Genomic DNA, 24301 nt, shown 5'->3' on the forward strand with positions numbered 1-24301 from the left:
CTTTCTGGAGCCTTTGTGGATGATGTGGAATAGAGCTGCCTAATTTGAATGAAGACCAGCCTAGCTTCTAATGACCTTGGACACCCTGGGCCTCGGTTTCCTCTTCTGTGAAGTGGAAATCATGAGGGTGAGATGTGTTAAAGGCTATAAGGGAATTTTGTGAACTGAAAACAGTTTTAGATGAAAGCTGGTTTCTCTGGCCCTGCAGCAGTGCTGTGAGGGGATGGAGTTGCTGGAGGGAGGTTGCTGTCTAGAGGCTGATGGTGAGTTGGGGGCCACGTCACAGTGAAGACCCAGACCTCATTGCTGGGCACAGGTGCATCAGTGCTGATGGGGGTAATATACGCTCTCTATTGGACACTCATGGTGAGCCGGCCTTCACCCACTCACAGACAGTCCCAGCCCTTCCATACACCCCTTCTCGGAGTCATGAATCCCTTCCCACAATGTACATTTGCAGAAACAGGCAGAGGTGAAGAACCGGCCTAGGGCACGTGGCTGGTAGGTGGCATCCCAGGAAACATCACGGGGCAATATGGGGCTCAGGCATTTGCTCTGCAGGGGACACGACCACTGCAGGGAAATGGGCTAGGAAGGGTGAAATGCCCCCACCCACCCCACCCATCTTCCAGGCCATGCCTGCATGTTGAGAGGTGACTGGAGAGGCAGAGGGTGAAGTGCCCCATTCCCCTGCTTCCCAACAGACCTCAGCACCTTTTTCTGCACCTGCCTCCCACTCCCCATCATCCTCCCCTTCCAAGCCTAGGTTAGTTTTGCCACATTGATTAAAGACCATTGCAAGTGGATGTACTCAGCACAGGTGCCTGACACTTACCAAGCATTAGCCAAATGGGGATGTCTCATTTTCTTTCCATAAAGGTGATTTCTTTTAAAAGTCCATTGATCTCTCTGGACTGTGTTTTCATAAAGTTACCTACCAAGTGCTACAGGAGCCCTCAAGAGAGTTACTCCCCTCTTCTCCTGCCTCTTCCCCCGCAGTCCCTTCTCTCTCCAGTGGCTCCTTCACACCCTCCCTGTCCCCTTCCCCTCTCATCTCCCTGCTGCCTCTTCCTCTCTAGGTACTGAGCCATGTATCTGGCACTGTCCTGAGGTTGTCCATGTTTGTCATCTTGACTCCTTACAACAACTTCAAAGTTGGCACCGTTATCCCTGTTTTACAGTTGAGGACACAGAGGTTCTGAGAGGTTAAGTAACTTGCCCAAGGCCACACAGCTAGTGAATGAAGGGGTCAGGTCTCAAGCACAGCTCTGGCTGGCTCCAAGTCCAGTGCTGTCTATCACTGCGGGCCTTCTCTGACCCCTCCACTCCTCCCCCTCTCCCGAGAAGGAATGTTGTCTCCTTGTGGAGAAGGGAGGAGAGCCTTGAGTTAGTCGTGCCCATTTAAAGATGATTTTGGCTTTTCTGGGCATCCCTGAGGTCATGGAATCTGGGAGCAGAAAGAGATAGTTGCCGTCAGAGATTTGTTCCCCACCCTGAAACCAGGAATTGGGTACTGGCCGCAAGAACGTCGGAGGGCTGATGGAGCAGTGGAGCCCACCGTGTACAACTCTCTGTACCTCAGAGTTCCCCTCCTTGTGATGTACCCCACCACGGTCACTGAGTTCTCTGTTAAACCCTCCTCTGGGACCCCCCACATCTCTTTTTCCGGCTGTGTCACTGCAGTCCAGTCATTCCCCATCTCTGAAAGAGAGCACTAATAGTAACTGTGGGGCTGTGGGAGGGTTGAATGGGAACACAAATGTGAGAGTGCTGGCCATACAATAGGGGTGTAATAATTATCTATTGTTTCTGAATCCTTGAGACAGAGGGGGAGTATGGGAAGAGAGGGCCTGTCCTGCTCAGGACCATTCTAAAGGTGTGAATGTGCAATTTTGGGGCCCTGGACATTGGCTATTACCCAGGATCTGGTCTCCTGGCCACTGCTTGGACACTCCCAGGAATAAGGAGCTAGCAAGAGGTAGAGCAGCCTAGAGACTAAGAAGTTCAGACTCAGCTTTGTCCCTTGCTGGCTGAGTGACTTGGGCAACTTCCTGACCACTCTGCTCATAGGATTCCCCATCTGTAAGGTTGGGATAGTAGTAATAGTACCTGCTTCAGAATAGTTACGAAGGTAAATAAGTCTAAGGAGACCTAGAACAATGCCTACCACTCAATAAAAAAGCATACAAAGGTCAGAGCTTTTGATTGAGACTGGGAGCCTGAACAGGGAAGCAACCTGCCCAAGTTCAATTGGGACTCAGCAGTGACGCACTGGGGTCATGAGGCTGGGGCAGCCCTGCCTTGGACAGGGATCTTTCATGTGTCCTGTGGGGGCCAGAGCCAGGCAGAGCCTGTGGCCAGCCAGAACAGGGCCAGGGTCAGAGGCAGGAGCATCTGGTCATCCCAAGAGCAGGGAGGGGGTGGGTGAGTCTAGGCTCATCTTTCCAGCAGATCAGTTCACTCTCTAGAGTCCAGACTTCTCATCAGCCATAGGGTTGGACATCCCTGCCCTCCTGCCCCTCATTCTTCTTTATGAGGCTTGCATTATATACCAGAATTGAAGTCAAAACCTACACTTTAATTGCACGAGGCATGCTCTTCCACGGAACATGTAAGTCACTGCAGATGAGGGTGAAATCCCCTCGAACTCTCATTCCTATTCCCCATTCCCTTAACCACACAGTGTATTGTTTTGTGGATTTGTTATTTTTACATATATGATATCAAACTATAAGAAACCTGGAGTAACTTAGTTGGGTTCCTTCAGTAATATCCCAGAGGTATTTCCACATTGATACATAGAGTTCTGAGTTAAATGTTTTTCTGGCTGCATAGTATTCCATTTTCCAGATGTGCTGTGGTTTATTTAGCCATCTCCTCGCTGCAGTATGCTTACAGTGTTTCTAGTTCCATCAGCATTGCAGTGAACTTGTTTACACACCTCCTTATGCACATAAAAGATTTTCTGAAGGGTAGATCCCAGAAGGCAATCAATGGACCAGAGAGCAGGCACATTTTTTTTTTTTTTGAGACGGAGTCTCGCTCTGTCGCCCAGGCTGGAGTGCAGTGGTGCAATCTCGGCTCACTGCAAGCTCCGCCTCCCAGGTTCACGCCATTCTCCTGCCTCCGCCTCTGTGAGTAGCTGGGACTACAGGCGCCCGCCACCACGCCTGGCTAATTTTTTTTTTTTTTGTATTTTTAGTAGAGACGGGGTTTCACCGTGGTCTCGATCTCCTGACCTTGTGATCCGCCCACCTGGGCCTCCCAAAGTGCTGGGATTACAAGCGTGAGCCACCGCGCCCGGCCAGAGCAGGCACATTTTAAATCTCCATATCCACTGCCATGTAACAGCCCCCCAACAAGCTGTGACAGCAGACTCCCTGGCCACCCTTTGTGCCCAGAGCTCCCCAACCACGGAACCACTGTGGAGATGGGAAGGGAGGTTTCCCGAGTGAGTGACCTTCCCTACCTCTTTTCTGCAGGAAGATTTTTGGTAGGGTGGGCGTGGGGAGAAGGGTCATGTCTCCATCCTCATTTGTCCTCCACTATGGCTGAGAATTCAGTTTCTCCAAAAGGCAAAGACCTCTCATCTCCATGCCCTAGTCACATTGTGTGGGACGTGGGAGCAAGATTTTCTGTCTCTGCCACCTCAGAAGAGCAGACCAGGGAAGGTGTGAGTGAGGAGTGGTCACCCCGTGGGCCCTGGGAGGTGTGTTTGAGGGTACATTAGTGAGCCCTACCCTTCCTGGATGTTTTGGGGCAGCCAAGTCATGATGGGAGAGGTTTTGGGAGCAGGACAGGAGGCTGAGCCCCACTGGTCCACCCACATGTCTGACCTCTCCTCGCTCCCACTTGTAGACACACAAAGGCTGTAGGTGGAAGGAAAGAGGGAGGGAGAGAAGGAAAGCAAGAAAGACTTAAAAATAGCTCTCCTTATGAAAGGAGACATTCAAAGACTCGCTGATGTGTTGGCTCTCCCTGACAATGAGTCTAATGGGGCCTTTTCAGGCTAAATACCAGCTCCCCTGAGACCAGCCCAGTAGCCAGTGGCCCCTCCCAGGAACCCCCTCCCTCACCTGAATCTCATGGCCACATTTGTTTCCCAGTCTGGCTTGTTTCTGGAACAGACCCTTGCTGTTGTCACGCCCTCTGTGGCAGGTCTGCTCCTGCCCAGCCGGGCCCACATGCCCAGAGCTCTGCTCTTGCCGGGCCGGCTGACCTGTGTCCCTGGTCCTTGCACCTGTAGCCTCGTCTTGACCATCTGCCCCCAATTAAAGGGTCCACCTGAGCCCTGGTTGTTGCCATTGGACCAGTCCCCAGCTGGCATTAAACACCACCGTGCACTTTCTCTGTGCTATGGACTTCTATACCTAGATGCACAGCTGCACACTGGCTCCACTGCAAATGCTTGCTTCACCTGGGCCCCGAGGAAGGGGCTCTGAACCACAGCCTGTGCTTCCCACTCTCAGAAAACAATACTCATCTCCTAGTGAACATGAACTTTCTCCACTGTCTGCCTCTCTTCTGTCTGCGTCTTCACTGAGTTACTCCCGGTCCCTCCTCTTCTTCCACAGAAACTTATTTATTCAGTAAGTATGTACTGAGCGTCTACTCTGTGCCTGGCTCATTGTCAGGGAGGACCAACATGCAAGCACCCTTTTAAGGGCTGAAGACACAGCAGTGACAAGTCAGACCAGTCCCTGCCTGCCCTGTTGGAGTTTCACATTCTAGAGAAGGGGATGGAAGGGAAACCAGAAAACTCCTAAGGTGGGATTAGGTGGTAACAAGTGCTGTAAAAAACAAACTGACTGCCAGGCACAGTGGCTCACGCCTGTAATCCCAGCACTTTGGGAGGCCGAGGTGGGCGGATCACGAGGTCAGGAGATCGGGACCATCCTGGCTCACATGGTCAAACACCGTCTCTACTAAAAATACAAAAAATTAGCTGGACCTGGTGGCACGTGCCTATAGTCCCAGCTACTTTGGAGGCTGAGGCAGGAGAATTGCTTGAACCCAGGAGGCAGAGGTTGCAGTGAGCCAAGATCGTGCCACTGCACTCCAACCTGGGCGACAGAGCAAGACTCTGTCTTAAGACAACAACAACAAAACAAAAAACAAACACAAAAACTGGCTATGGTCGTGGGGAACAGAGCTCCTGGGATTGGGGGTGGGGGCATCTTAGACACAGAATGCCTTCATTTTTCCATTTTTAAAAAATTGTGGGAAAATACACATAACGTAAAATCCACCATCGTAACCATTTTTAAGTGTGCAGTGCAGTGGCATGAAGCACATTACATTGCCATGCAGCCATCAACACCATTCATTTCCAGAGTTTTTTCCTCTTCCCAAACTGAAACTCTGCCCCCTTTAGACACTGACTCCCCATTCCTCCTCCCCTATCGCCTGGCAGCCACTGTTCCACTTTCTGTCTCTGTGAGTTCAGTTACTCTAGGGACTTCACATGAGTGGAATCCTGCAGTATTCATTCTTTCATGAGTGGCTTATTCACTTAGCATAATGTCCTCAAGGTTCATCCACTCTGTAGCATGGGTCGGAATTCCTTCCCCTTTAATACTGAGTTCGATTCCATTGTATGGGTGGACTGTATTTTGTTTGCCCCTTCATTGATTGACAGATGCATGGGTTGCTTTCACCTCTTGGCTGTTGCGAATGGTACTGCTGTGAATGTGGGTGCACAGATCTCTCTAAGACCCTGCTTTCAGTTCTTGTAAGTATATGCCCTGAAGTGGGATTGCTGGATTATATGGCGATTCTGTGTTTAGTTTTTTGAGGAACCGCCATATAGTTTTCCACAGCAGCTGCACCTTCTTATATTCCTGCCAATAGTGCAGAAGGGTTCCAATTCCCAGGGAGGGGCTCTTGGATGAGGAAGACACATCTGTGCAGGAACGAAATGGTGTGAGGGAGCCCGCACTGTGAAGCCCTAGGACAGAGCCTTCCAGGCAGAGGAGAGCAGTGCAAGGGCAGGAGGGCGGGGATGAGTCTGTGAGCCAGAGCCTCGGAGGTCACTGTGGCTGGAGCGAGGTGAGGTTGGGGAAAGAAGGGGGAGCGGGGGCTGGAGAGATTCGTCAGGTCTTACCTCAGGCCATGGTCATATTGAAGCCTCCCCCACTCCTCCGCCTCCCTTACTGCTGTCGCTGGTGCTGCACAACCCTCCCGACATCCAGGAGCCAGGCCCCCTTCCGCCGTCCACTTCAGACCCCTCTTACACAAGCCCTGAGCCTCAGTCCTGGTGGCCTCACCTCCTTGGGAACATCCTCTTCCCTGGGCTTGCCTGACAGTCCTCTCCTAGTTCTCCTTTGTTTCTGAATGTGCAACTCTGTCCACTCTGCTGTCTTCGGCATTTCCCAAGGCTCCACTGCCCCCAGCCCCCATCCCTCATTCTGCGTCCTCTTTGCTGGCAGCCCGTTCCAGCCATGGCCAGCCCTACGCAGGTGGCATCCCAGAGCACACCATCTGGCCTGACCCCAGACTTGAGCTTCTTGGTGCCCTTTAGGGACCTTCTTGGAAGCCCCACAGATGTTTCAAACTCAACACATCCCATACCGAGCTCATCCTCTTCCCATCCCTGGCTTGTCTGCTTCCTGTGTTTGCTATTCTGGATGTTAGCAGTAGATGTGGAAGATCTGAATTCCTGATTTGTCATCTTCTTATTACCATGTCTTAATCACAGATCAAAGAAAATTCAGTAGACACCTAGTTCTTCGACCAGACATCATGCAAGATACAAAACGAGTTCTGTCTGCTCCTTAAACCCACCTCAGACCCTTTGCCATTGGAGTTTCCTCCACCAGAAACGCACTCCCTGCCCTTTGCCTGTCTGGCTACAGGTCTCAATTTGAATGTCACCCCCTCAGAGAGGGCTCCTAGATCTTCTGCCATGCTCTGTCACAGCATTCCTGGCTATTTCCTTATGCTGTAGTCTTGTTCTTTATTTCTCTGTTTTCTTGCACATTGTTTGCCTTTCCCTGGCAGTCGTTCCAGGAGGGCAGACGCTGTGTTTATCCTGTTCATGGGTGCGTCCTTGCTGCCTAGTACATTAAGATGTAGTCAATGAATATCTTCAAATAAGTTAATAAACAAATGAATACATTAGACCCAGCTCCTGCATTTACATAAGAAAAACAAACTCGAATGCCTGACGGCAGTTCAATAAAATGAAAACACATGTTTGGCTCTGTGTAACTTACTCTGCACAGTGAGTGGCGGAGCTGGGAGTCCAACCTGTATTTGTAATATTCCTGTTGCTTCACCCTGGCTCCCCCATAGCCATGCAGAGAGTGCTGCATTTCAGTACACTAACACAAGAGACATTGCAAGACGGGTGACAGAGGAGAGGGAGGGAGGCAGACACAACTCAGAGGAGACGAGAGAGAAGAGGGACTCCAAGGTTCTGGAGGGTGTCCTGGGTACGTGTATGCCTCACACCCCTTGCTGAGAGCCTTGAGGGGCTGGAAGGCAACCAGGGCCAAAGGGCTGGGCAGATTAGGATCCCCTGGCCCTGGGAGAGCTTGTTCTGTGGCTGAGTTTCCTCTCTGCTAAGTCTCAGACATGCCCTTTGCCCTAGTGTTTGGGATGTAGCCACAGGTGATACTCAGTCTTGCTTTCTCCTTCCTGACTTGGCGGTGGTCACTCTCTCTCTCTCTTCATGGCCTATGGCCAAAGTGCCACATGTGGACCAACAGCACCCTAGCATCTGGGGGATCATTAGAAACACAGCATCCCAGCTCCCACCCCAGACTTGTTGAACCCAGATCTGCCTGTTGACAAGATCCTCAGTGACTCACGTGTGCTCACGGAAGTCTGAACTCTGGTCCATGTGCAGCAATCACCCGGTCTATGTGGAGCACTCGTGGTGCCCTCGGCTCTAGGAGATGCCATAGAAGAAGCTAATGGGGTCCCAACTTTGGGGAACTTACAGTTGAGTTGGAGGATGAAAAAGCAATTCACGTGATGATCTTTAAACTTTATATTCATATTTTATCTACTTCTCTGAATGTTGTATGTCATATTTTAAAAAAATGAACCAAGGTTGCACATGAGATGGAAGGGTTATGGAATTTAACTGAAAAATGGCAAGATCTATAAATTTGGAGAAGAGACTTTATTTCTTATAAGGGGTTGCAGCCTGTAAGGTGGCTGTTCTCATGGGCTGGGAAGTGTAGCCTCTGGCTAAAGCCTTTAGCAGGTGCTCAAAGCACCTGCTTTGAGGGAGGGAGGGGTAAGACAGGAATTTATGCTGCAGGGGTTGGACAAGTTTACATATTCAGCAAGTTATAGGAATAGCTATGGATATTCATAAAAGAAGGCATTGTGCACGTGTGATAAGCAAGCATGCATGTTGCCTGTGTCCCATGTTCACTTTGGGGTGGAGACTTAACATTTAAATGTATTACAGTTAGGTCTTATATGTCAAAAGACGAAGCAGGGGCAGCATGAAGGCACTCAGTGCACAGCCTCCTCAAACCAGCCAGAGTCAGTCCATGGTGGGTGGTCTCTTATTAGGAGAAAGTCATAGAAATCAGTCTCTTGTCCAATCAATCCAATCAAAGCTGTAGCTTGGCTGGCAGAACAGGGGGCTTAGTCAGTGTCTGATGGTGGCTGAGCTGCAATTGTTTCAGCATTGCTTATCTTGAGGCCAGTGCTTGTTAAGCTGCTGGTGAAAAAGAAAAACCTCATGGCAGTGAGAACAGAATTCATTCTTTAAGTGTGGGGTGCATGGCTTAACCCTTGCATGGCACAGCCTTAGGTCTTGTTTATAATTTGGCATCTTATTGCCACAGATTCCGTTCTGTCAGTCTTATGATCTCTGTTTTAACATTAGTGCTGGTCAGATGTTGTGTCTAAACTGAAAGAGGGAAGGAGTATAATGATGTGTTCCAACCACCCATCACGTCATGACTGGGAACTCAACCTAAGGTTTTTCTGGGGTCCCCTTGATCAAGAGGGGGCTTGTTCAGTCAGTTGAGGAGTTTAGGATTTTATTTTTAGGTCTCAGGGGCAACCCTCATGCCCAGCTATGTGAACTAAACCATGAGCAGTGGAAGGGTTCTATGTTGTAAGAGGCAGAGCAGTCAGGAAGGCTTCCAGGAGGTGGTGAGGCCTAAGTGCTCCTTGGAAGAGAGCAGAACGTAGTTAATTAGAAAGGAGGAGAAAAGTTTATAGGAGGCAAGAACAGATGGGATGAAGGCATAGAATCCAGCCATTAGCCGGCTGTTTGAAGTCATGGCTGGACCTTTCTGGAATTAAGTGAGATGGGGAGGGCTGTGTCTTGTTTGAGCCAGCACTGGCCCTTTCCTGCCATCAAACATGGGGAGCTGCTAATCACAATCACAGCCGCTCTCTTAGGATTCCAGAAGGTGAGAGAGCTGAAAGGAGCATTTAGAGACCACTGTTTCTTTTCACTGTGGCAAGAACGTTTAACGTAAGAGCTACACTTTTTTTTTTTTTTGAGACAGTTCTGTCACCCAGGCTGGAGTGCAGTGGTGTGATCTCGGCTCACTGCAACCTCCGCCTCCTGGGTTCAAGAGATTCTCCTGCCTCAGCCTCCCGAGTAGCTGGGACTACAGGCTCACGCCACCATGCCAGACTAATTTTTGTATTTTTAGTAGAGATGGGGTTTCACCATATTTGTCAGGCTGGTCTTGAACTCCTGACCTCAGGTGATCCACCTGCCTTGGCCTCCCAAAATGCTGGGATTACAGGTGTGAGCCACCACACCCGGCCAGATCCACACTCTTAATGCCCATCCTTCGGTGAGTGGATAAGGAAAATGTGGTCTGTGTATACAATGGAATATTATTCAGCCATAAAAAGGAAGAGAATTCTGCCATTTGCAACAATGTGAATGAACTTGGAGGGCTTGATGCTAAATGAAATAAGCCAGTCACAGATGGACAAATACTGCATGATTCCACTTACATGAGGTGTCTAAAATATAGGGCCAGGCATGGTGGCTCATGCCTGTGTTCCCAGCACTTTGGGAGGCCAAGGCAGGAGGTTCACTTGAGGCCAGGAGTTGGAGACCAGCCTGGGCAACATAGTGAGACCTCGTCTCTATAAAAAATAAAAAAATTAGCTGGGTGTGATGACGTGCATGCCTGTGGTCCCAGCTACTCAGGAGGCTGAGGCTGAAGGATCACTTGAGCCCAGATGCCATTGCATTCCAGCCTGGGTGACAGAATGAGATCCCTAAGTCTCTAAAAAATAAAATAGCCTAATTCACAGAAGCAAGGAGTAGAATAGTGGTTGCCGGGGGTGGAGGGAAGGAGAGGTGGCAAGCTACTGTTCAACGAAGTTTCAGTGATATAGGAGATCACTGGAAGGAAAACTGCAGCTTGTCACTCATTCCTTGCTGAGGGCTATTCAGCAGGTTGGAGGCCAAGTCAGGAGTAGAAGTCAGGCCTCCTGATCCCTCATTCAGGGTGTTCCAAGATAGCCCATTGCTTCTGCAAATTTGTTACAGACTGTAGCCAGAACCAAAGATCTCTCCAAAATTAAAGGTCTTTTAAGTAGCTGGGCCAAACCCACACTCACACCAGCCTAACTTCAGGAACTGGACTAGTCAGCATGATCTGGAAACTGACCAGCTGTCGTGGGGAAGCCAGGGGGCCACTGTTGGGTCCCTCCTTCTCCCCTCACTTGTCCTGGCAGGCACGCACTCTCCTCTGCCTCCTCTTCCCGCGGTGCTGCCACCAGGAACACAGGTGACAGCTGGGATAAAGAGTGAGCCACCTCTCCCTGAGTACCTGTCTCTGAGTTTTCCAGCAGCTGTTGAAGGCTGTGCTGGAAACCCCGACCTGTGTTCCCTGCCTGCCCTGGTGGTCCCCAGGGGACTTGGAGACTGTGTTCTCCTGGAGCCTAGTGCCCCATGTATCTGGGTTTCTGAGCACTCTCCTGTCTCCAGATGTGACTTCAGAATACTCCAGCTGGCCCCTTCCTGGGACCCTCAACACATAGAAGACTCATAAGGAAAATTTCCCCAGGGCTTGAAACAGCCATGGAAGGTGGCCCCTTCCTTGTGTGTGGATGTGGGTTATTTTAGGGGGGCTGCGTGGCTGAGGAGGCTGGCGCATATGGGGCATCAGGGACACCTCAGATGTAGCCTGTGACCTAGAGATGTTTATTGAGGCTCTGTGGGGATTCTGGGCACAGGAAACTGTGTAAGCCAAACACACCCAGAGGTAGGAAAAAATAGGGTGGGCTTAAGGGATCACCTGGAGCTCCATGTGGCATGGAGGAGTGGTAGAGGGGACTGGGAACAACCCTGAGCTGAGCCACAGGGGCCGCTTTCTGTAAGCGCTGGGAGCCTCTGCAGCCACTCAAGGGTGCAGGTGACGGAAGAAGGAGGCTGTGGGAATGGCTAGGAGGCTGGAGCTCAGAGTGAGTGAGAGACAGGTCAGTCAATGATACAGGGAGGGTCAGAGCTTGGGTCCAAGATGAGAGGTGGGAAGCCTGGACTTCAGAGGCAGAGCAGTGTGGAGTGTGGGTGAGGCCCGGGCTGGAGGGAGTGGAGGAACACACTGCTGAGAGACATCTGAGGAGGAGGGAGGTCTCAAGGAAGCGAGCACAGGGCATTCAGATTGGAGTGCCCAGTGACCACAGGTGCAGGGAGACAGGTGTGAACTGATGGGGGCGTGTGCCAAGCCAGTCACAGAGGCTTTGGGGGCGTGGAGCTTGGCAAAGGACTGGCAGAGACCAGTGAAAGAAAGAGGTGGCTGTTAACATCAGGCTGCGCCATCTTAAAGGCTGAGGAGGTGTGGACCCAGGAGGCCTGTACACAGAGAGGGGAGGCGACGAGACAGGCGTCTTGAGGTTGTTCCTTCCTCTCCCACAGGTAGGACATTGTGGGGAAGGATTGTGTGGACCCTGGGAATACTTGGGGACCATCCTGAGGGACAGGCTGAAAGGCCTGGGGTTCCCTGGCCCCTGTAATAATACAGTGATGCTACACTCCCCTGTAGCTCTTTACTGATTACGAAGAGCTTTTCCACCCACAACGCTTTGCTGTCTTTGTGTGACAACCTCTGAAACAGTGGTTCTCAAAACTTTTTGGTCTCAGACCCACCTCCCCTCTTAAAAATGATCAAGGTCCCCAAAGAGTTTTTGTTTCTATGAATCACATCTCTTCAATGTTTACCACATTAGAAAGTCAATCAGAAAATTTTGAAACATCTTTTAATGCATTTTAAAATAACAAACCCATTACATGTTAATATAAGTAGCACTTTTGTGCAAAAAAAAAACCCCTATTTTCTAAAACAATCAAGAAAAAACAGGGAGAAGAGTGACATTTTTACAATTTTACAAATATTAATGTCTGGCTGAACAGAAGGTAGCTGGATTCACCTATCCGCTTCCCCACTCAGTTGGTTGGAATTGTTTTGGTTGACTTAAATGAATAATATCCAGGTTCATACAGATATGTAGTTGGAAAAGGGAGGACCTTACATAACTCAGAGGTTCTCAGGCTGTATTTTGGGAACTGATGTCCTAGAAGGAGGCTGAGCACCCAATTTTACGGTTGGAAAAACTAAGCCATGGAGACTGAGGACCCAGATTCTTGACTCTTTGTGTGACCCACTGTCTAACACTGAGGTTCCCTGGAGGAAGAACTACCCCTCCCGACCTGCTCGGGTCCCAGAATAGCCAAGTGTTGAACCAGCTGGTTTGCTGGGGACCAGGGAGGAGGCCAGTGGCCCTGGGGACAGCCTGAGGCAGGGGCAGGTGGCCTGATGTTAACACCCATAGCTTCAGCCTGAGAAATGCCATAGCAATAGCATGGGCCTTGGCACCCCCAACCCCCACGCTCCTGGGAGGAGCCCTGTTCCCAGAAGCCTGTCCCTGGACGCTGCCGTCAGCCTCGGAGTTCATTTCCTGGTTAAACAAACATCTATATTAAATGGCCCAGTTGGGCAACGCCCAGAAGCAGTTTCTGCGTGCCTCGGGCATACAGCCTGCCAGGCCTCCCCGTTGGCCGCCTGGCGAAGACACATCCATCATCGCAGAGTCACTGAAGCAGGACTGCCCCGTGCGTCCCACCCAGAATCTGCACGTCTAGCAGGAGGGGCTGGGTGGGACGTGCAGAGGGGCCCGTGTCTGGACCCTACCAAAAGCCTATCCTCGACAGCTTGGAGATTGTAACAGTGGTAATGATGGCAACTCCAGAAGTTTGGGTATGGTGTGACGGCTGCCATCCATCATCTCATCTCATCCTGGCAGGATAGGAACGCTCACCTGTTTGCCAGATGAGGAAACGGAGGCATCTGAGAGGGGCTCGCCCATGGTCACACAGCCACCCATGCCTCGTTTGGGGAGGATCCAGGCATCTTGACTTCCAGCATAGTTGTCTTTGTGCCATTGTGGCGACGTTCTGAGGATCCAGAGTGAGGAAGGCTGAGTGCAGAGGGGAAAGCCCAGGCTGCTCTGGTGTGTGTCTGCTCTGATGAAAAGCGCAGCAGGATAAAGATGGGGCAGGGGCCCTTAACCAGGGGTGACGTTTTGCACCACCCCAAGCCCTAGGACATTTGGCAGTATCTAAAGACATTTTTGGTTGTCACAATGCGGGTTGAGGGAGTGGAGGCTCCTATTGTCATCCAGTGGGTAGAAGTCAGGGATGCCATTGGTTATCCTGTAAATACATAAGAACAGCTTCTACAGCAAAAACTATTCTTCAGAATGTCAGCAGTCCAAGATGGAGAAACCCCGGGTTGGAAAATGATTTGGGGTGTTCTTTAGGTCAGGCAGTCATGGATGACTGTGCTGAGGTTGTGACTTTTGAGCAGAGACCTAAAAGAACCAGAAAATACAAGTGAAAAGATCTGGGGAAGAGCATTGCAAGAAGAGGGAACAGCACATGCAGAGGCCCTGAGTCAGGAAGGCATCCTCAAGAAGCCAGTGTGTGAGACCGGGTTGGTTATTCTCTACCAGATCTCAGACGAAAACACTGAGGCTCAGAGATGGGGGCTCGCCAGACATCATACCATGAGACAGTGCTGGAGCTGGGTTTGAAATGGATGTGATTGATTCCAGAGTCCATTTGCTTTCCACTGTCTCTGCTGCTACTGTCAGAGGAGTGGCCCAGCCTTCATTTTGCAGTTAAGGCCTTTCCCCTACTCGACTATAAATTTTTTTTTTCCTTCTTCTATCCCTGGTTACTTGGTTTTGCTCCTGGCACCACCTCAGTGACAAAAACAACAAGGATAATGATGGCCAATAATTCGATAGTGCTTGCCGTGTGCCAGGCACAGTTCCAAGTGTGAGAGATTCTCTATATAGACACTCATCTGATCCTTATGACATGCATATGTGCTGGATACTATTTTCCTATTGTGCCCATTTCACAGGTAAGAAAATTGAGGCACAGAGAGCTAAATGACTTGTTCAACAAATAAGAGTTAGAGGCAGGAAACTGCCTAGTTCCAAAGCCCATGCTTTTTTTTTTTTTTTTTTTGAGATGGAGTCTCACACTGTTGCCCAGGCTGGAGTGCAATGGCACAATCACGGCTCACTGCAACCTCCACCTCCTGCCTCAGCCTCCCGAGTAGCTGGGATCACAGGCGCCCGCCACCATGTCTGGCTAATTTTTTTGTATTTTTAGTAGAGACAGGGTTTTGCTGTGTTGGCCAGGCTGGTCTCGAACTCTTGACCTCATGATCCACCCGCCTCAGCCTCCCAAAGTGCTGGGATTACAGGCGTGAGCCACTGTGCCTGGCCTCAGAGCCCATGCTTTTAACCACAACACTATGCAGTGACTTTCTCAGCAGTGATTTTCTCACCACTAGAGTGGATCACTCACTTGACGAGCGGCTCCTTAAGTTTAGTAACACGCAAGGTTTAGCACAGAAGGGAATTTAGAAGTTAGTTTGTCCACATATGGGGAAACTGAGGCTTGACCTTGAAAGTGATTTGTGTAGAGTTGTACCAGGAGGCAGGTGTTCCCAGCTGAGTGCCCTCTGCTCTGCCATGGGCCACCCGCTGCCAGCCATGCCTGCACATTCGCAGCCTCCCCTGTCTATTTCGTCAGGCCGCCACAGCGTGTCTTTGCATTTCTGGATCCCAGCCACTAGTTGTGTCTGATATCTGGCAGGTTTGGGGCCACCTAGCAGGAGCCTGCTTGTGGCAGAAGGCCCAGGCATCTGGCTCAGCCCAGCCCATCCTTCCTGTTTATAGACATAATCTCAGTCTATTTCCAGATCACATAGGTGTGGAAACTGGGGCTCAGATGGGTTAAATAGCTCACCATCTGAGGTCAGCCTGCAGAGTTAGTGCTTCCGAAGGGGAATGAATGTGCGCTTGCTCACTCACTCACTCACTCCTCACTCACTCTTTCAGTCAACAAAGAGAACTACCATATGCTAAGCACTGGTCATGCAGAGGTGGGAGTTCCTGGTCCCTGTCCTCCTGGAGAGATGTAATTGTTTCACAGTAATGATAAGTGTCATGAGAGGGGGATGCTCAGAAAGGATGCCTAGCCCAGCCCGTTGAGCGGGGAGGATCAGGAGAGGCTTCTTGGAGGAGGTGCTGCCGTAGCTAAGTCTTACAGGATGACTGTGAGTTAGCCAGGTAGAGGAGGGGGAAAGGACACTGAGGGAACAGCGTGTACCAAAGCAAGAGAAAAGAGAGAATTCCTCAGTACAGGGCACCACAGGTTGCTCAAGATTGGTGGAGTCATGAAGTGGGATATAAAGGTCATGCCATCATCATGGCCATTGAGCATTTACTAAATGCCAGGTGCCATGCCGGGCATTAGCTCAACAACCTTCAGAGTTAGGTGCTGTTAAAATCTGCATTTACAGCTGGGCTCAGTGGCTCACACCTATAATCTCAGCACTTTGGGAGGCCAAGGTGGGTGGATTGCTTGAGCCCAGGAGTTCAAGACCAGCCTTGAACTGGTCAATGTAATGAGACCCTGTCTCTACAAAAAATTTTAAAAATTAGCCAGGGGTAGTGGTACATACCTATAGTCCCAGCTACTCAGGAGGCTGAGGTAGGAGCATCGCTTGAGCCTGAGAGTTCGAGTCTGCAGGGAACTGAGATCACGCCACTGCACTCCAGCCTGGGTAATAGAGCACGACCTTGTCTCAAATAAAATAAATACATTTTTAAAATAAAATCCACATTTACAGATGAGGAAACTGAGGTGCAGAGAGGTTAAATAAGTTGTTGAAGAACATACAGGTTATGAGTGCCAGGAAATGGTCTGAGAAACGCTTGGAACTTGCCTCCAGCGGCATGGTGGCCTATTCCAGAAACCACTGATGCCTGTCCCACCTGATTGCTCTCTTTCCTCCCACAGCTGGAAGGACAGTCCAGAGCCCTTGTCATCGCACAGGAACTGCTATCTTCAGAGAAAGCGTGAGTCCCCAAGGAGCTGCCTGTGGCCTTGAGCTTATAAACAAAACGTCACCCTCCTGGGCTTACACAGGATGGGGATTAATGCAGCCTCAACCCTCTTTCCCTCTGCAGATACGTGGAGATGCTCCAGCACTTAAATCTGGTGAGTTAATCATTTTAATTGTCCAAAACTAATTGCCCTTTTACAAGTCTGTGATATAAGAGGCAGGAAAGCAATGTGGAGACAGAGGTGATTTCCATTAACAGAGGCCTGGCAGCAGGCAAGCACTCACCGAGGCTTTTCAGGGAAGTCCGTCTCCTGATTAATGTGCTTCCGGGGGCAGACAGCGGATGCGTCTCCTTGCTCAGGGATGGGGTGCGTGGGGGCATGGTCTGAGGTTTTGGGCAGGATGTTTGAGGTTTCCTTAGCCCTCTTGCTGAGAAAGGCAGGAAGAGGACAGCGGAGTGTTTCTGGGCATTGCTATGTGTGAGTTTGTGTATGTGAGTTTGTGTACTTGTGTGTGTGTGATGTTTATGTTCGTATGGAGAAAGTGTCTGCCTGGTGACAGAGCAGCTGAGGGTATCAAGAGTCTTCCTCAGTCTCTTTAGCGTCAGGGCGGTAGTGCCTGAGCTGGTGGTGAGGGGCTCCTTTGGGCTTTCAGAGGAAAGGAGGCCAGACTTGGAGACAGCCTGAACATCAGGCACTGCTCCCCTTCATAACTCACAGGACAGCTTGCAGAGTGTGCCTTTGCAGTCAGCTCAATTCAGTTCAGTAGACATTGTTTTGAACTCTCGCTGCGTGACAAGAACTGGAGAATGGGAAGACAGGTCAGACAGGGCCCTTCCCCAGGAGCTCTCTGGCCAGCAAAGGGGACGGATGAGGGGGGTGACCAACAACCTTGGGCAGGCTTCCCTGAGGAGGTGATGTTTGGGGCTAGGCCATAGGGAAGCGTGAGAAGAGGGCACAGCAAAGACTCGGGAAGTAGGGGACCATGGCGGACTCAGGCTCCCTGCTCCTTTGAGCTCTCTCTGGGCAGTTTGCACTCTTGCCATGGTTGAGCATTGGATTCTATGGTGCTTTGAATCATTCACCATCTCCAAGAATGTCAGAGCTGGGAACGTGCACCTGGACATTTTGTAGGTGGTGATGTGGAAGCCCAGAGGAAGTGACATGGCCCGCGTCACACAGTGGTGGAGCCAGGACAAGCGCCGGGTCTCCTGGCTCCCAGGCCACTCCCCTCGCATTCACTGGGTGTTCCTGGCTGCCTTCAGAGCTCCATGGGGCAGGGACCATCTCTGGGTGTACCAGCGCACTCAACACCAAACCAGGCCTCTTGCTGAACCCAGCTGAGGTCCCTATCAGCAATGTCACCCTGGCATCACATCCCTGCGTGAGCTGATAGCAGCCAGGACCCCAGGAGGGCGGATAGAGCACTACTCTGGTCTGGTGCTCTCGGCCCCTCATTTTTGTCCCCGCAGGTTAAAAGCCTTGTGTGTACTCTTGAACCCCAAAGCCCTCAAGTATGAAATGTACCAGCCCCCATTCAGCTTTTATACCTAAAAGATCTATTTGGCAAAGGCCTAAAGGATCAGTTTCCCTTTTTTTTTTTCTTCTCTCTCCCTTATTTCTGGGCTGACAGCATGACAGAGGGGCTGGGCAATTTTGTTTTATGACTTTTTAAGAGGGTTTTAACTGGGAAACTTGCATCTATGTTTGCTCTGCTTCCTGCCAGTTGGAAAGACATTGAAGCCCCTGGTAATCCATAATATTATCCTAAGGATGGGGTGAAGGGAGAGCCCATAAAAGTCATCACTCAGGCCAGGCGCAGTGGCTCATGCCTGTAATCCCAGCACTTTGGGAGGCTGAGGTGGGCTGATCACCTGAGATCAGGAGTTCGAGACCAGCCTGGCCAACATGGTGAAACCCCATCTCTACTGAAAATACAAAAATTAGCCAGGCATGGTGGTGGGTGCTTGTAATCCCAGCTACTCAGGAGGCTAAGACAGGAGAATCACTTGAACCCAGGAGGCGGAGGTTGCAGTGAGCCGAGATCGTGCCACTGCACCCCAGCCTGGGTGACAGCGCGAGACTCTGTCTAAAAAAAAAAAAAAAAAAAAAAAAAGTCACCACTCAGAAGCTGGTTGCAGGAAGTCGTGGGGTCTGGAGCTATATTTTATCATATCAGTGCTTACGGGGATAGAGGGGGCAGACATCTCCCAGTGTGACTCCAGGTCCTAGCTAGGGACATGAGTCTTAAAGGAGACCCATAGACTTTGGGGCAATCTTCACCACTCCCCGGCTTCGAATCTATCCCTGGTTGCTAAGCTTGGCAAGTTCTTCAGAATTTCCTCTTAGAGACTGGTGCTGTTGAGATCCCAAGGCTGTCCAGTGATGAGGAGGAGCTGACGGTGCCTCCCAAATCTCCCCAGCAGGAAAGGTCCTGGCTTCATTGTGCTATTGATGTTGGGGGCGGGGAGTGGCCTTCTGTGTTTGAGGTGCAGCCCTGTGCTTGTCACATGGTAGCTATAGCTAACTCAGTGGCTTCCATGAATTCTAGTCATCCTGATGGCCACAGTCCCTGGTTTGTGTAGCCTATGGGCTCCATAGGAATGGAGTTTACATTTTTAAACATTTGTGAAAAAAGACAAAGGAGAATATGCAACTGAGACCACACGTGGCTCACACAACTTAAAATATTTATCATCTGGCCCCTTACAGAAAAAGCTTACTGACTTCTGGTTTAACGGCTGCCTTCCATCCTTCCAGGAACCCAGTCATAAGAACATTCCTCACCTGCCCATCTGTCAGTCTCTACCCATCCACCTAGCCAGCCAGCCTTTCACCCACTCATCTGTCATTTCATCTATTAATGCATCAAGTGACACAACCATGCACTCATTCACTCCCAATTAATCTACTACTCAGATGTCTACCCACCTATCCAACCATCCGTCCATTCCTCATCTACCCATCCAACCAGCAATCCATCCATTCATCTATCCATCTGAATTGACCATTCATTCTGGAAACATCACAGGATGTTTACTGTAGGCACTGAAATAGGTCTTGGAGCCCCAAAGCTGAATAAGGCTCAGAACCTACCCTTGAGTAGGTTTCCTTTTGCAGGGAGAGAGGGTGAAGGTGGCGAGGAGAAATCAGTATGTGAACAGACAATTTTCATTACTCTGTGTAAGTATAATTTGCAGAACTGTAGTTTTATGCAGAATCTGCAGGGGCATGAGAGAGGGAAAGACATATGCAGGAAGGTTTGCGGAAGAGGTGCCATTGAGATGGACTCTCAGGGAGTTCACCAGGCCAGGGTAGTGGTGGAAGAGGGCGTGTAAAGTAAGGGAGTCAGCATGAGCAAATGCTCACAGGCTCATGGTATGTTTGAGAATGACACATCATCACACATGGTTAGAACATAGAAAATTTTGGAGAGCCAGGTAGAAGGTAGGATCAGGGATCAAGTAATGGATCCCCAAATAAGGCTAGGACCAGATCGAGAAGTACCAAAAATGCTGGGCCAAGGAGCTTATGCCTTTCCTTGTATATGGTGAACAGCTAGAGATTTTGAACAGGTGCGGTACCTGGACACCTTCTATCCTCTGTTTCTTCATCTAAAACAAGTCTCTCCTAGAAGAAGCCAAAAGTTCCTACCAAGCCCTCCTTTGGGCTAAGGCATTCAGAAGGCCTGTTCAGAAGCCAGTTTGCTGATTGGGAGATAACTCTGGAAGTTGTCACCATCCTGCCCCAGGAGAAGTTTCCTCACACAGGAGGCCCACATGACGGGGCCCCTGTCCACCTCTGTGGCAGTACCTCCTTTACCGTTTACTTCATCACTGCCTTCAGCCACACTGGCCTTCTTACTGTTCTTCAGATACTATGAATGCATTCACATCTCACAGTTTTGCTCTTCCCTCTACTGGAATGTCCTACCCCTGATCTTCCCGTTCAGGTCTCAGCTCAAGTGTTACCACTTCAAACTAGTGGTGCCCCAGAACTTAGTGGCATAAGACAAGCATGTTTTTATGCTCACAGATTCTCTGGACTAGAAATTTGGACAGGGCATGGTGGTGGGAGTTGGTCTCTGTTCCATGATGTCTGGGGCCTCAGCTGGAAGACTCGAAGACTGGGGGTGACCTGATGTCTAGGAGCTGGGTCTCTTGTCTTTTATTGCCGCGTTCGCCCCCTTTGTTCAGTCCCCCTAGGTCTGTGCGAGTTACGTAGTAGACAAAAGAGTATATTTGGAAGAAGGGGTCGGGGGCACCTTGCCTCTAGTGGACAAGGGCCCAGAGCTTTACACAGCCCTCTGTATTTATTAGGCAAAAGAGATAGTGAGGAGGAAGGTGGAAGAAGGGGTCAGCTGTTCGCTCCAGAGTAGGCTTGCAAGACTGCCTTCTCTAGATGTCATGGTAGGTAACCTCAGCGCCAGGGAGTGAATGCCTCCAGCAAACCTTCTGTCGGCAGGCGCAGTCGTGAGTTTGCCCACATCCTGCATTCATGATAAACAGTTTGCTCTTTGATCATATAGCCTCCAGCGGAATGCTGAGTTGGTCATGTCCCACGGGCCTTCGGCTCCCTACATCTTCACTCACACATCAGGTGGTTGAGGCTGGCTGTTGTCCGAGACTTAAACTGGAAGGTTGGCCAGAACACTTGTCTGTGGCCACTCCATGTGGTCTCTGCCTCTGTGAGTTTGGGCTTCTGCACAGCATGGTGGCTGGGTTCTAAGAGTAAGTGTCCCTCTTGAGCAGGTAGAAGTGCATGGCATTTTTATGATCTGGCCTTGGAAGTCCTATAGCACCACTTCCACCATACCCTATGAGTAAGACAGTCACAAAGATCTACCCAGGTTCAACGGGAGGGGACGTAGTCTTTCCTGTTCAATGGGAGGAATATTAAGCTCACATTGTATAAAGACCATTGAGATAGGAGATATTGTTGTGGGTATTTTTGGAAAAGACAGTCTACTACAGAAGTTTTTCCTAAACATTCTGTGTTGGTTAGGAATTGTGTTTGACTGCTAGTAACAAAAACTCGATTACGATGACTTAAGTAATTTAGAGATTCTTCTTTCATGTGAAATAAATCCAGAAGCAGGAGATCCAGGTCAAATTTGGCAACTCCACACAGTCTCAGGGACTAAAGTTCCTTCTGCAGCATCCATTTCCAAGGTTTCTCATGAACACAGGATGGCTGCTGCAGTTCTAACCATTGCATCTATATCCCAGGCAGAAAGAAGGAGAAAGGTAGAAAAGCAATAGGTCATGCCTCTCAGCTGGGTTAGTCCCCTTGAAAGCTCCACTTGTCAAACTTCTCCTTTCATATCCTTGGGTACTCCTAGTTGCAGAGGAAGCTGAGTGAAAGCTGGGTTCATCTTGGTGGCTCTGCTTCTTGTGTGTTCATCCTGGGGCCTAGGCTGAAGGGGCAGCACGTACCCTGGGAAGCTCTTCCCATGGCGATGGCAGGAGAAACAGCAGAGGGCTTCTTAGAATCAAGTTCACAACTGGCACATCATCCTTTCCACACACACCCCAGTGGCAGCAGCAGGTGCCATGGCCGGGCCCAAAGGCGTAAGGGGCAGGGACGTGTTCTCCCCTCCGATGAGGCTGTGGCAAGGGTGTGGACACAGGGAGGGTGACATGCTGTGGGTGTACTTCCCTCCTCTGCACTCTGTCGCACACCTCATTTTCTTCACACCACCTTTCCCTGTTTGAAATTACCTAATTTATGTATTTGTGACTGGTTATGTTGTGTTTTCATTTTCATGCAGCTCACAATACTTTCTATTAATAATCCCCTGTGTGATTTCTTCTTTGACCTATGGATTAGTTAAAACTGTGTCGTGTAACTTCCAAGTATTTGTGTGTTTCCCACATCTCCTGCTGCTGATGTCTAATTTATCCTTCTGCTAATCCCATTGTGGTTGGAAAACATATTTTGTATGGTTTCAGTCCTTTTAAATTTATTTAAATGTATTTTATGGCCCAGCATACGCCCTAGCCTACCTGTAGAATGTTCCATGTGTATTTGAGAAGGATGGGCCCTCTGCTTTCGTTGGGTGGGGTGTTCTGTGGATGCTGCGTAGGTCGAGCTCACGGATCCTGTTGAGTCTTCTGCATCCTCACTTTTTGTCCATTGTTGAGAGAGGTGTATTGACCTCTCAGCCATGATTATTGGGTTGTATGTCTCTCCGTCAGTTGTCAGGTTTTGCGTCATGTGTTTTGGGGCTCTTTTTAGGTGCTTGTTTGCTGTCTGCCTTCATCACTAAACTCTGAGCTCCTTGAGGGCAAAGAGCTGGACCCGTACCCTTGTTCCCAGTGGCTTATGATGCCTGGTACACAGCTGATGCTCAGTATGTATCCAGTGAATGAGTGATGGTGGAGCAAGTTCTCCTCCCAGCAGTCCTATCCTTTCTTCAGTCAAAAAAAACCTTCCTGCCAGGCATGGGGGTGCATGCCTGTAGCCTTAGCTACTTGGGAGGCTGAGGCAGGAGAATCACTTGAGCTCAGGTTGCAGTGTACCTTGATCGTACCTGTGAATAGCCACTGCATTCCAGCCTGAGCAACATAGCAAGACCTTGTCCCTAAAAAAAAAAAAAAAAAAAAATTAAAATAAGAAAATAAACTTCCTGAGCACCTGGTCTGGGTGACGTATCAGAGAGTGACGGCAGGGAAAGTCTCTGCCCTCAAGGCACTGATGGTCTAGAGAGAGAGATTGGCATGAAAAAGAACAATAGTAACGCAGTGGTGGGGGGTATACGGAGGTTTAGGGGCTTGAAGGAGGCATCCAGCCCAGTCTTCTTGGAGTTAGAGAGGGATGCCCAGAGGAAAATGTGTTGAATAGCCAGGTGAGGGTGCAGTGAAGAAGGCTGTGCCTGGCAACGGGATCAACATTTGCAAAGGCCCAGAGGCCAGTTAAGAATGGCACATTTAGGCCCGGTATGGTGGCTCACACCTGAAGTCCCAACACTTAGGGAGACCAAGGCGGGAAGATTGTTTAAGGCCAGGAGTTTGAGACCAGCCTGGGACATAGTGAGACCCCATCACTAAAAAAAAAAAAAAAAAAAAAAAATTTTTTTTTAGCCAGACATGGTGGCTCATGCCTATAATCCCAGCTACTTGGGAGGCTGAGGTGGGAGGATCACTTGAGCTTAGGAGTTTGAGGCTGCAGTGAGCTATGAGCATACCACTGTACTCCAGCCTGGGTGACAGAGTGAGATCCTTTCTCAAAAAAAAAAAAAAAACAAAAAACAAAAAACCACAGATGCTCAGGTTCCACCCTCAGAGATTTTTACTTAATTGATCTGTAACAGCCTAATCATTGATGTACCAGACATTAAGCACAGTCGTGAACAAAGCCGAGCAAATCTGAAGTCGAAAAGAAGTGAATGAGGCACACTGCTCTCTCTTAGTTAGAGGGGAGATAACAGAAACATGCAGGATACGTGAATAGTCTGACAATGCAATATTTTGTTGCTTTTTCAGACTGGCATACATGTAACCCAGCCCCAGCTGTGCAGTAGGTGCCCAGGAGGGCCAAAGTCCTCTGGCTAAACATGGCGTATTTTCTAAAAACCTCCATTTTGCTCCAGATACATAATGTTAAATAAATTAAACTAGATACGGATATATTTCAGAGATTAATGTAAAATATGCATTCTTTTTTTTAAGTTAAAATAATAGACTTCAAAGACATTTCTGAGATTAGAGTAGCTCCCTTCAGGATGTGACCCCAAATTTCTGGAGTAGGACACTTGAGAGGCCCTTAGACTGACTGCTGAAGTAACCCAGGAGGGCCCCATGAAGGAGGTGGTCTTTAAAGTAGCTTTGAAAGATCAGCAAGATGTATATTGGATGATGGAAGTGCAGAACAAAGACACAGAGGCTGGAGAAGAGGATTCATAGAAAGCAGTAGTTCTCAAAGCATAGTCTTCAG

The 24301-nt window shown here is 49.6% G+C and overlaps 1 protein-coding gene across 2 annotated transcripts in view; it reads left to right on the forward strand.

Moving 5' to 3' along the window:
• Positions 1–24301, forward strand: part of LOC116466773 (FYVE, RhoGEF and PH domain-containing protein 5) — a 124731-nt gene that overhangs the window by 55723 nt on the left and 44707 nt on the right. For both annotated transcript variants that reach the window (XM_032149802.2, XM_058437312.1), the window contains exons 4-5: positions 16322–16380; positions 16492–16522. In XM_032149802.2, coding sequence (XP_032005693.1) covers positions 16322–16380; positions 16492–16522 — 90 coding nt within the window. The remainder of the gene's footprint in view (positions 1–16321; positions 16381–16491; positions 16523–24301) is intronic.

The sequence above is a fragment of the Hylobates moloch genome, unplaced genomic scaffold (assembly GCF_009828535.3).
Source record: "Hylobates moloch isolate HMO894 unplaced genomic scaffold, HMol_V3 SCAFFOLD_4, whole genome shotgun sequence".
NCBI classification, from domain to species: Eukaryota; Metazoa; Chordata; class Mammalia; order Primates; family Hylobatidae; genus Hylobates; species Hylobates moloch.